The following is a 13,114-nucleotide window of genomic DNA, read 5'->3' as shown; positions in this document are numbered from 1 at the left end:
TCCTGTGGGAGCGAGTTCCATAGTTTAATATGTGCTGCATAATTTTATGAACTGCTATCGTGTAGCCTCTTTAACTCGCCTTTTCCCTAAAGACCTCTCCCAAAAGGTGACGTCAAGGGAGGGATTTACTATGGACTAGACTAGTACCAAAAACAACTGAACAAAAACTAAACACCGGGGACTATCCCTTCTTAAAAGGGCTTAGTGAAACGTGTTTCCACTCATTACATGAAGATATGTCACAGATCCTCTCAAACAGGTCTTCACTTGTTTACTAAGCATTCCTTAGAGGGCAATTTGTCAGCCTGTATTTCTTAAGAAACACCCCCCTCCCTTGATTAAAACACACACACCAACAATTCACTATTCCCAAATGCACAGGACGCATTAGCACTATGGTATATGTATATATTTACATTTCAAACCAGACATTTCTTTTTTTGAGGGAACTGAATCTTTGGAACAAAACTGGACAAATCTCTTCAGATTCGGATAGGGATAGTCACTTAGAAAGGGGTTTTGGCCTTTCAGATTAGACCAGTATTATCAAAACTTCCCACCCCACCCCCCCTTTCCCGCACCCCCCCCCCACCTACAGATAAAACATGGAGCATTAAAACAACCATCGGAGTCAAAGGTCGTCTGCCGTTACATAGCAACGAACCCAGTACTTCAGCAATTTGCTGGATAGTTCTATCTTCTCAGAAGAAGGCAGCAAGAACCTGTATTCGGTTTTGCCTCATTTCTTCACCTCACCACAAGGGGAACAGGCCTCTGTTGAAGCCCAACCAGCAGCCATTTCCCCTTGCCTGGTCACATGGTGTCCTTTCAAGAGCAGCTCTTCTCCGCCCCCACCCCGTCTCCACGGCCATATTAAGTCCAGAGCATCGTTTTTCACACTCGCATGCAGAGACCGGTATTTTTAACCTGCCGTTCCCTTCGGTACCCTTGAAACGTCAATGGAAAGTTATAACAACCGGCAGCAGACATTCCTTCCGTGTAACAGGTCTCTTCTGACTCTCTCCAGGCTAACCAAGTACATACACGGTCAGGTTTCTCATGCCCAACAGTTCTTCCCACTGGGCTGGGCTACGGTTGCGGCTGCTCATCTGTGGAAGCTTCCGGAACCCCAGGGCCTCCTTGTACTGCCTCAGGGTTGTTGTTTGACAATGTCTCAGGGTTGTCGTTTGACAGCGTCTCAGGGTTGTCATTTGATGGCGTCTCAGGGTTGTCATTTGACGATGTCTCAGGGTTGTCATTTGACGACGCTTCCGGCATCGTCTGAAGCTGACTTTGTTCCTCAGGGGCTGTTTGTTCCGAGGTGCAGCTGTCCAGTTTCTGGACAACAACTGGAGTCTCAGTGCAGGGCTTGGCCATCTTGATGGCCTCGTCGTAAGATGGCGGCATTTCAATAGCATACAGGCTGTACGCTGGAGGGCTCGCCATACTCCTATCCACCTCTCTGAAGGGCAGGGGAAGTGGGAGGTTCTGAGGATACTGCAGAGAACTGTATGCTGCAAAGAGAAAACACAGAAAAGTGTTCATTTTAGGAGGTCAGCACAACAAATGTTTGACAGAAGGGATGGTGGGAAGGCAGGTCCCTGGACCATTCACAGGGCTTATTTCAGGTGTTTTAGGACACCTTTTAGGGAAAAGATGGTGCATGAAGAACTGTAGAGTTGTAAGGGAGCCCCCCTCCAGGGTCATCTAGTCCAACCCCATGCAATGCAGGAGTAACAGCTAAAGAATCCCGGACAGATGGCCATCCAACCTCTCCTTCAAAAACTCAAAGGAAAAAGAGTCCATTCCACTGTCAAACAGCTCCTACTGTTTAGTCACTATCTCCTTTCTTGTAATTTGAATCTACTGGTTCGGGTCTTACGCTCTGGCACAGCAGAAAACAAGCTGGCTTCCCTGAGGCAACCCTTCAGATAATTGAAGATGGCTATCCTATCGCCTCTCAGTCTTCTCTTCTCCAGGCAAAACACACCCAACTCCCTCAACCATTCCTCTTAAGGCTTGATTTCCAGACCATCTATCATCTTGGTTGCCCTGCTCTGCAAATGTTCCAACTTGTCAATATCCTTCTTAAACTGTGGTGCCCAGAACCCAGAACTGGACACAGTGCTCCAGGTATGGTTTGACCAAAGCAGAATAGAGCAGTACTATTATTTGCCTAGATAACCTAAACAATAGGGGTGAAGATCCTTTTTCAGCCCAGCAGGTCAGAGCTTTGATCTCGCCACTACACAGGTCAACTTTGACTGATGAGCGAGGCCACTTATTTGTCAAATTGCCCAAAGCCCTGATCATGTCAGGTGACTGAAGTTGACCCATGGGGTGAGAGGTCCGCTTCACCAGCACATTCGCCGCAGGGAACCCACTGGCAAAGTGGCAGCCAAGGAGATTCGAACTCTTAGCTCATCGGCGGATAGGGAAGTAAGTCAATCTTGCTCTCTTGAAGGGGTCTGCTTTGCCAGCGGGTTCTCTGCAAGGAACGCTGTGGCAAAGCAGCACCAAGTAGGACTGAACCCTGCCTGCCTCTGCTGACATTACTCGATGATGTCAGAAGATTGACAGGTGGGTTTGGCGATCCTCCTGCTGTGCAAAGTTGCATTCCAACTGGGCAAAAGCACTCAGCAGAGTAGGGCCTGCAAGGATTGGGGCCCAGGGAAAGAGCCAAAGGATAGGGCTTGGGTGGGCTGCTTTTGGACCTTTGGTTCCCCCACCAGTGTACATATTGAATGAATGGATGAAAACAACCCATCTCCACACTGTTTTCCAGCTGCAAGATAGGATAGATTTCTCCCTCACTCCCCCCCCCACCGGCTCCCAAAATTTGGGATTGCCAAATACTCACAGGTGACTGTGCTGTGGGCGGTGCTGTCGTGGTCCATGGGGATGATGGTGAGGTCGTGGGCGTGAGGCGGAAAAGTCTGAATCGGGGGCCTCTTCTTACGGCAGCAAAACCGGACACAGCTGGCGCCTATGCCGCACAGCAGCAGCAGAAACACCGTGAGCAGGATGAGCCTGAAGGAAAAGAGGCAGAGCCCCACATCAGCCATCGGACCCTGCAGTGTAGGCTCCCATGATATTTAGCAAGGAGGACATCTGCTGCAGTCAAAGCACAGGGAACTGAGCAGGGGCAAGGAACCTCAGGCTTGGGGGCTGAATTAAGGCTCCCAGGTCTCTCTATTTGGCCCTTGGAACTCTCCGCAGGCCACGACCCCTCAGTGGCCTGCTTTGCATCCTCCTTGAATGTTTCTGTCTGTCTGGGATGTGTCCTTGAACTCTGAACATGTCTCTTGCTTGTCTGGATGGAGGAGAGAGACTGGATATCTATGTCTGTGTGGTGTAGAAACTAGCCTAATGCACAAAAGTAAATTTACATACGTTGCTCCAACCAACTTCTGCCTCTGGCCCCACCCACCACTGCCATGCAGCCCCCCACCTAGGGCTGCCCAGAAGGGAATGAACCCTCAGCACAATATGGCAAGTGGGTCAATCATTCTGATACTGGCATATGGCGTTGTGGCCGATTGCTGCATACCAAAAGCTGCTTAGGGAAATTGGGTATGCTTAGTGCGCCAAACACTTTAATGAGTATTAACAACTACGAGACAGTGTGGTGCAACAGTTAGAGCAGTATTTCTCAAACTTGGGCTCCCCAGCTGTTGTTGGGTTACAACTCCCATAATCCTTAGCTAGCAGGACATGTGGTCAGGGTTTTATAAGTGCTGGAAACCACCTAGAGAGGCCGGGGAAACCCGTCCAGATGGGTGGGGTATAAAGAAATTATTATTATTAATAATTATATATATATATATATATATATACACAGCTGGGGGCCCAAGTTTGAGAAACACTGTGTTGGAGTGTCAGACTAGGAGCTGAGAGACCAGGATTCAAATCCCTCCACTCAGCCATGAAGCCAACTGGGTAACCTTGGGACACTCACTGTCTCTCAGCCTCCCCCACCTCACAGGGTTGTTGAGCAGATAAAATGAGAGGGAAGAGAGCAATGTATGCTACCTCGAGCTCCTTGGAGGAAAAGGTAGTATAGAAATACTTAAAACAAGTAAGTAATAACAAAACCCTCTTTTTAACAAAAAAGTATTTTCTATTATGTTTTTATGGATGCCTTTTGCCAATTTTTTCCTTCTACGTTGTATACTGCCTCAATATATTTTTTTAAAAATGAAACTGTTTATTTGCTTTCATGTTTATAATCGCCAAACATAAAAATGTTTCAGTCCAACATTTCCGGATGCAAATCTACATTAGAGGAGGGCAGGTGGTTGGAAAAGTAACCAGCCAATGCCATCGAGACCCCGAATTACTCCCAGGAAGTATGTGAAACGAGAGCTGAATGCCAATCAGATGAGCAGAGAGAAGGCGGCCTCTTTCCACATTCAGCGAGGCTTCAAAAGGCACTCAAAATATGTGGTTCGATTTTCCCCCACCTGCTTCTCTCAGAAGAAAAACATTTACGTTCTCACAGCATCATTGAGCAATAAATCCGTAAGCTGGCCATTCATAACTATGTCACTGGATGACGAAAACTACTGGTAAACAATTTTCCATGAAGTATCAGATCACAAGATTGTTTTGCAATACTGTGGTACCTCAGGTTACATATGCTTCAGGTTACATATGCTTCAGGTTACAGACTCTGCTAACCCAGAAATAGTGTTTCAGGTTAAGAACTTTGCTTCAGGATGAGAACAGAAATCGGGCTCCGGCGGTGCGGCAGCAACAGGAGGCCCCATTAGCTAAAGTGGTGCTTCAGGTTAAGAACAGTCTCAGGTTAAGTACGGACCTCTGGAACGAATTAAGTACTTACCACTGTAATTCACAGAGAGCAGACCTGTCTTGTTATTACATCATGTCCCCTGCCTCCCTGGTTCTAAAACTGCAACGCTGTGGCTCCTCTTTTGGAATCACAGGATGGACATTAATGTAATAGGAGCCTGCTGGGCACTTCAATGGGAGACCTTGCAAGGAGGACTTGAGTACAAGAGCTCTCTCCTCTCCTGTCCTTTCCAGCAACTGATATTCCTATTCAGAAGCACTGTTGTCTCCAACGGTGGAGGCAAGGCATAGCTATGGTAGCTAGTAGGCATCAATAACTCACGACTTTTGGCCCTTAATCTGAAGAGTGGTGGCATTTTGGCCTCTTTTATTGGGAATGGGTGTGAGCTTCAGGTGAAGGGCAGTGCACAAATTTTAATAATAATAATAATAATAATAATAATAATAATAATAATAATATACAGGCAGCAACCATCTTAGGAATGTCCAATTGATGCATGATTGCAGACGCGCAGGTCCTCATGCACCTGGAAGAGAGCAGAACAGGGCCAGGGGGGCTTATGCAAGTTCTGCTGATGCACATGGGGGCTGGGAATGGAAAACACACACGCACACGAAATGGGTCACTGTGTGCATATGCAGGGCTATTGTTCGGGGGCATGGGGAGGTGCCAGAACTCACCATCCTCTCTCTCTGTCTCCCTGCTGTGGAACCCACAATGGCGCCCACTTGAGAGGTGCCGAAACTGCGCTGCTTGCTGCCTCCCCACTTGGTTTTTAAAACCCTCTTAACAAATATAATAAAGTCATAAGTTCTCCTCTGAGTAAAACTTAGCTGAATACCACTCCTGGGTGTTATAGGACTGGCCATCCCTACTCTATGGAATAGTATGGTCCAGGGAACATTTTTAGCTATTTGTGGACCCATTTGCCTTTTTTAGAGATTCCTGGGGGGGGGGGGATGAAACAGGAAGTAGGCGGAGAGAAAATACCTGTTTCTCACCACTGGGCTGGTTTTGCCACTGAGTGGATGATGCAATGAGAGTTTCAGTTGATTACAGGCCAAGCAAGGAGTGATGATAGTTTGACACAGCATAAGCCCAGAGGGCTCCTTCATGTGCCAAGTTCTCAATGGCTAAAGGGCTCCACGTGTCGGCTTGTGAAAGTGAGGGAGTTTTATAACAAAAATGTTCCATGAGAGCAACTGGGGGAAGGAAATATTACTTCATTCCCAACTATGCCAGGATTCTTGTCAAGTGGGATTGCAGCCTGCCCTGTTTTGTTTTCCTTTTCTGAGGCACCTAGTAACACATCCTCACCATCACGGGCTCCCTGTCCCTAATCGTTACTTATTAGTCAGATTTCCATAGACCTCCAGGGGACAGGAAGGTTGAGAGGTCACCACATGACCTACTAACCTTCCAGCAGCACCAAGTTTTGTGCCTGCTTGTTGTCATTACAGGTAATCTCCCAGGGAAACACCCCTGGCACCATCAAGGTTGGTTTTCTAAGTGCCAGGTGAAATTTTAATTTTTTAAAAATTTTTTTACTGAAGTGTTGAGTGATTTTGTTAAGATCGGCTAACAGTTTTAGGCCTGAGGGCCACACTGAAGCTTGATAGTTCCTCCAAGGGCCACATGCCAGGTGGGGTAACTGTACTGATCAATGCACACATGCAGACAAAAACATTCTGACCCAGAGGACATTTTTTTTCTCCCCATGGCAGTGCTGCTGTGGGGAGATAAAGCAGCATTTTTCATCCTCATCCCAGTGCTGGGCTAGGAGGATAAAAAACCTCTCATGCTAGTATGTGTCAGAAAAACAGCCCCATTACAAGAAGGTCTCTTGAGCGCCTTCCTGTCTTTTAAGACTTGCTTGTGGCAACAACAAACCAGAGGAAGAAAACGCCTCTTTTTCCAAGGCATCAAACACCAGCCAGCAAAACCCCTTTTCAAAGGGCCACCTTGCAAAGCGCTTCAAAAGACAGCCTTGCAAAGCACTCTGCAAAGGATGAACTGGGCAAAGAAGTCACCTGATGTCACGTGTCTGCCAGTTGGGAGCCCCGCCCACCTGTCCAACAAAGGGTGGGGGAGATAGTGATCTGGCCTTCTGCCCAGATCCAGTTCCTTACCTCTGGGGCTTGATTAACCAAAGGGCTGGCTCCAAAGTGCAGCCAAGGGACGGGATGTGAAATTGGATCCCTGGCCCACTGCACACCCGACAAGCTTAAAGAACAGTATAACTGTTGCCCCCGGCTCCAGCATCTCCAAACCCTCCTTTAGCATCCCTAAGTAGCTGCTCCAAATTAGTCACACAATGGCTTTATCACAACCTGCTCGTTTCATAACGCACTCAGACTGTGCAACAGGAAAGGTGGTCATTTGTTTATCTACCGGTTGCATTTCTGCTTTGCTAACTTCCTCTTCAAACAGGGCAGTGAATGGAGCTATTGTCAGGATCTGAACAAGGCATGATCACAAAGTAAACAGAAACGAAATACACACGCTGCCTCTCTTTCTCCAGTATCAAAGGAGAGAGGAAAGAGGAGACGGAGATGGGCTGCTGGATGTGGCCCTCCAGGCCTTTCAATCTGGCCCTCTGTGGTTGCCCCAGGCCACGCCCCTTATTGGCCCTGATCAACACCTTCCTTGAGTGTTTTTGCCTGTGCAGAACGAGCAGAGTGGGGTCCGAGAGGGAGAGACAATGTCTGCCAGCGACTTCCTGAAACAAATAAAGCCAAGGCCGAAAACTGATCTGAACTCACCAGACATACCACAGGCTTGTCCAACTGGTTCCCTGCTGAGTACACCTGGAAAATGAAGACAAGGAAATGGGGCATCACTCATCGAGCCTTGGATTTTTGATGCAGCTCACACACATGATCTCTCTCTAACTTTTGCGCAACGGAGGACAGGGAACCCCTGGCTTGCCAGATGTTGCTGGCTGCCATTCCCAGCCAGCATGGGATGATTCCAGCAGCAGCCTAACGAAAGCTGGAGGGACACAGGTCTCCCAAAAAAACACCAAACAAAAGCAGGCCAAGCAATTATACTTTCCCCATCGCAGATGGGGAACTGAAGATAAACAAAATCCCAGTTGAGTGTGTGGCCAAGGTTAGGTGCAAACTAGAAAATTTCTCCCAGGCCTTTCCTTATTTAAATAAAGCTTTCAGATGGAGACACACTGCCGTCAAAGAAAAGCACCTCATGCAGGTTCTTACTTACCCTTGTGGGCTACTGCAGTGGATCTCAGCAAAGGCAGGCAGGGCCTGGAAGTAAGGAAAAGAGAAATAATGGATTTAGAACAGAAAGCTAGAACTAAATGCTGCAGGGACAGAATTCTATGGCTCTGAAACTGATCCGGGGAACCCTTTTTCAGCTTGAAAGCCACATTCCATCCGGGACATTCTTCCAAGGCAACAATTGTTAGCATAGCCTCTGCACAGTACCCAAGTTTCTACACATGTTCCCACACCCCTCTCTGTCATCTATCCAGGCAAGCAAGAGGCATAGCCCAACTAGGCAAAAACACTTGGGATGCAAAGCAAGCCTTGGTAAGTGGTGTGGCCTGGGGAGACTTCTAAGGGACCGGTGGGAGTGGGATGGAGGGATACAATGAACCCCTGGCCCTGAGTTTCTACCCTGCTTGCTGTAAAACAACACACCACTCTCACAAGACTTGCCTTACTCTTCAACAAACAAACAAGGGATCAAACAAAAGATCCCTCTACCACTCTCTCATCCAAAGAGCTAGGAAGATGCCCATGGGATGCTTATGAAAGAGAATGACCAGTATTTTGCAATCCCAGGTTTGCAGCTGATGAATAAGGAGGTGAATACACACACACACACACACACACACAGTGGTACCTCGGGTTAAGTACTTAATTTGTTCGGGAGGTCCGTTCTTAACCTGAAACTGTTCTTAACCTGAAGCACCACTTTAGTTAATGGGGCCTCCTGCTGCCGCCGCCGCACGATTTCTGTTCTCATCCTGAAGCAAAGTTCTTAACCTGAAGCATTATTTCTGGGTTAGCGGAGTATGTAACCTGAAGCATATGTAACCTGAGGTACCACTGTGTGTGTGTGTGTGTGTGTGTGTGTGTGCGTGTATATATATATATATATAGTGGCAAGGCAGTTAAAACTTTCGTATCTCTGGTAAGTCCAGCAGCTTTGCTCATATGCAGAGCTAAACCATGGTTGGTTCAAAAAACCATACATGGTCTCACAGATGAACAAACAAGCTAAGGCTGGCCAAAGAGGTTTTGCTGACTGAGGCAAAGAACAAGCCAGTACTCCTCCTTATTCCACATACAGATGATAAACATGTTACGAATTGACACTTGCTTACTGGTGACAGGGAGTGTGTCCTCCATTGTGCCTGGGGGCAGCAAGCTAGTCCCTTTCAGCTTAACTATGGTTTAGAGCAGGGCTTCCCAAATCTAGGTCTCTAGCTGTTTTAAAACTACAACTCCCATCATGCCTAGCTAGCAGGACCAGCGGCCTGGGATGATGGGAGCTGTAGTCCAAAAACAACTGGAGACCCAAGTTTAGGAAACCATGGTTTAGAGTGACATGCAAGCGGTAGCGGATAGCATGGTGGGGCTGTGCCCCTCTCCTGACCTCCCTCTGTCTGAGCCGTTGTTGGTATACAAGGAACAAAGGTCAGCACAGTGAAAACTGGCATCTACCACCTCCCCATCTGTTCTGGCGGATGCACATGGTGCTGCCTGCTACTGTGTGCAAGCAAGGCCACTGCATTTAGATTTCCATTTCCAAGGGGTAGCTGTGTTGTGGGCTTGTTGCAGCGAAAACAAAGCCCTGCATTGCCTGAAAATTTATAGCGGCATAAGCTTTAGTGGAGTACAGTCTTATCCGATGCACGCATTGGTATCCTAAATTGCTGTGTGTGTGTGTGTGTGTGTGTGTGTGTGTGTGTAGAGCCAGGGTAGGATGGTGGTTGGACTAAGGACTGGGAGACCAGCGTTCAAATCCCCATGCAGCCTTGAAGCTCACCAGGTAACATGTCTCTTAACCTAACCAACCTCACAGGATCGCTGCATGGATAAAACGGAGGGGCAGGGAAAAACAATTATGCCACTTTTGAGCTCCTCGGATGAAAGGTGGGCTATAAAGGAAATTAATACATACACACAAAAACATAAACACTGAACCTTGTTATTGATTGACTTTGCAAAGTCACCCAATGTAGCTACCCAACCAAGAAGTAAGCTTATGATCCATTTTATTGCACATGTCCTGGCAAGCCATTCTTCAGCTGTCCAAACCTTGCCCCCAGCATATTGGAAACTTAAGTTACTTTGAACAGATATGCTGCCACTTGTGAACATTTCCCCCCCCAGTATCAGCATTTTATTTTTTTTAAAAAAAGAATCTTGTGTTTGTTGCTGTTGTTAGTTGTACAGTGGTACCTCGGGTTAAGTACTTAATTCGTTCCGGAGGTCCATTCGTAACCTGAAACTGTTCTTAACCTGAAGCACCACTTTAGCTAATGGAGCCTCCTGCTGCCGCCGCGCCGCCGGAGCACGATTTCTGTTCTCATCCTGAAGCAAAGTTCTTAACCCAAGGTACTATTTCTGGGTTAGTGGAGTCTGTAACCTGAAGAGTATGTAATCCGAGGTACCACTGTATAGACGTTTTCAGTGAATTTTACTAAGGTGCCTTCAATGATATTTAACTGATTTATTTTCTTGCATCTATATCCCGGCTTCCTTCTGCCATGGAATCTAAAAGCAGAGTTTGGATTTGATATCCCACTTTATCACTACCCTAAGGAGTCTCAAAGCGGCTTACAATCTCCTCTCCCTTCCTCCCCCACAACAAACACTCTGTGAGGTGAGTGGGGTTGAGAGACTTCAAGGATCCGGCCACTTACCAGACCTTGACCTGCTCAACTTCTCCAATGGCTACTAACCCCGATGGTTCTGCTCCACTTCCATTGTCAGAGACAGCATATGCTCTGAATGCCAGTCGCTGGGAATCACAAGTGGGACATTGTTGTCCCACTTGCAGATTACCCATTTGGGGTTTCTGATTAGCCAGTGGGCGATCAGTAGGCTACACTAAGTGGGCCATTGACCTAATCCAGCACTGATCTTTTTGCATTCATTTGCTAGAAAGGGCAACATATATAAATTCTTTTAAAGCAAAACAAATATTCCCAAATCTAAAACTTCCAAGTATCTTGCACAGGGAGGGTTATTTTGGGAGAGGGCAGGAAACAGGTATCATGTTGTATCACCAGTCAGTTGCTGCTGGGACCACCTACAGCCAGGACTTTAGGGTACATATCCAGCTAACAAGCCCAGAGTCTAAAATTACCCAACTACACCCCTGTCCGAGAATCCTTTTCAGCAATGGTATACAGCTGAAAATATGAAGCTGTTTACATGGAAGCCTGTTCATTAAACCAGCATTTTAAAGGAAAAATCATGCCTTAACTATTAAAGTGAAAGGTTCAGTATGCATTATGACATGTAAAGCATTAGACTGATAAAATTAGAGGGATTCTGGCAAAAGGAAAAAAAGAAAGAAATAGGTAGATGATGCAAAAACCAAACCAATTCAGTAACTGCTTGGAAGAACACAAATGAAAATGCCTTTTGATTCGTGCATATATGGAAGAGGGGGTGCGGCTCCAGCAGTAGACCTGTCTACGTGCAAATCCCGTTCATAGGCTGGGGTGGCCCTCTAGCTGTTACTGAACTACAACTCCCATCAGCCCCAGTCAGCATTGCCCACGGACAAGACAGATGGGAGTTGTAGTCCCAACATCTGGGAGGACCACAGATTCCCCTACCCTTGATTAGACCAAGAGAACTTGAAGCCCTTCCAACATGATTTCTGGACCACTCGGCTCTGTCAGAACGGAGATTCTGATCTGATTCAATGTATACATCTTTCTCACTTTGTCCTCATCAGGACAGATAAGTCTGCTTTCATCTGCCTCTGCCTGCTGGTCTCCCTGCCTTGGAAGCCCTAATGGTTACCAGTTACCACTGGTCTTAAGATCTAAGAAGGCAAGACTCAGCAAACCCCAGTAGATAAGGAGAGCTAAATCTCAGGGGCTGTATTCAACTAAGCTCGGAGAGTAGGACCCACTGAAATTCACACACACACCCATCTAATTTAGATCCGGATCATTTAGGGATACTGTGAACAGGCTACAAGAAACGTGCTTAAAATCACAGAAAACGGCAGAGAAGGAGGGCGGCAGGGAGGGAGGGGTGTGCGTGCGAGAGAGAAGAAAGGTCTGCAAGTAGGGGCCCCCACAAAGGGCGACATTCAAACAGAAAAGCCTTTTTTTTTTCCAGAGCCGCAGACGGACCCACTCCGATCGGCTGCGGGGCGAACCAGAGGCCGGTTGGCAAGCGGCGCGAAGCTATGCTAGCAAGGAAGGCAAAAAAAGGAAATAAAAGACGATCCCAGCCACCGATCAGCCCCGAAACGGAAAAGCAACCCCCCCCCCCCGATCCACCCACCCACTAAACGTAGCCCACTGCGGCACCCACCTCCAGCAGAGCGAAAAGGAAGATTTTGTAGGAGACGCAGCTCGCTCGCTGTGCCGCAGCCATGGAAAGCGAAGGGGAGTCACCTCGCCCGTTCCCCGCTTTTCGCCCGAGGACGCCGAGGTTCTTTTGTCTTCCACGCACGCGGAAAAAAAACGCCCCGCGCCCCCTTCGGAAGACACCCAAAGAGTCCCTCCTGCGCTTGGCGCGCACTCCTCGGCTGCAGCCGCTTTGCAAAGCGATATCTCTCTCCTCAGGCCCCGCCCCTTCCCCAATTGGCCCCGCCCACTGCTGGCTTTCCCGCGCTTGCTTTGTTCACCCGCTGGGTTGCTGCAACGGATTAGGATTTTGCAAGCGGGAAGGGGATTTCTTTGCACCCATGGGATGCTCTCCCTCCACGAGGTTCTCGGGGAGCGGAGGTAGGCCCAAAGCGATGACTCAACGGGGTGTGTGTGTGAGAGAAAAGTCACCGGTTGAATGGAAACGAAGCCTAATTCCGCCCACCCGCCGCTATCCCCCCCCCCCCCCGCAACCCGCAGAGCAATTTTAAGATTGCAGCATTAGGACAAAGGAATTTCAGAGGGGAGCTCCAGCCTTAAATGGCGGAATTTACAAATCATTCAGAAGTTCAAGTCATCATAAGTCATCAACATTTTTGCGGGTGGGGGATATATGCACATATATCCTAATAGATGCATCCCCCCCACAAACGATTTTCCACTAATAACTTTGGTATGTTATTTTAAGTACTGGGCTTCTAATGCATGCTTTA

General features: G+C 47.7%; 1 protein-coding gene across 1 annotated transcript; it reads right to left on the bottom strand.

The window, feature by feature from the left end:
- Positions 1–394: 394 nt before the first annotated feature.
- On the bottom strand, positions 395–12,579 carry TMEM52 (transmembrane protein 52). Its single transcript, XM_081016283.1, has 5 exons — positions 12,346–12,579; positions 8,036–8,079; positions 7,576–7,620; positions 2,861–3,030; positions 395–1,514 (listed from the first exon to the last, which is right to left on the bottom strand). Exons 1-5 carry the CDS (start codon positions 12,406–12,408, stop codon positions 1,090–1,092), a joined length of 747 nt encoding a protein of 248 aa, XP_080872409.1. The 5' UTR covers positions 12,409–12,579; the 3' UTR covers positions 395–1,089.
- Positions 12,580–13,114: the final 535 nt, after the last annotated feature.

The sequence above is a fragment of the Podarcis pityusensis genome, assembly GCF_964106645.2.
Source record: "Podarcis pityusensis genome assembly, chromosome: 8".
NCBI lineage: Eukaryota > Metazoa > Chordata > Lepidosauria > Squamata > Lacertidae > Podarcis > Podarcis pityusensis.
Note: the sequence above shows the minus strand (reverse complement) of the source record. Positions and strands in the feature narration are given on the sequence as shown.

What these genes read in the sequence shown, in the direction of transcription:
- TMEM52 (XM_081016283.1), bottom strand. Translation starts at nt 12,408, where the DNA reads ATGGCTGCGGCACAGCGAGCGAGCTGCGTCTCCTACAAAATCTTCCTT. An exon ending in TCCTTTTCGCTCTGCTGGAG is followed by an intron (nt 8,080 to 12,345) that starts GTGGGTGCCGCA and finishes CCTTACTTCCAG; the next exon opens with GCCCTGCCTGCCTTTGCTGA. An exon ending in CGCCCACAGCACAGTCACCT is followed by an intron (nt 1,515 to 2,860) that starts GTGAGTATTTGG and finishes TTCTCTTTGCAG; the next exon opens with CATACAGTTCTCTGCAGTAT.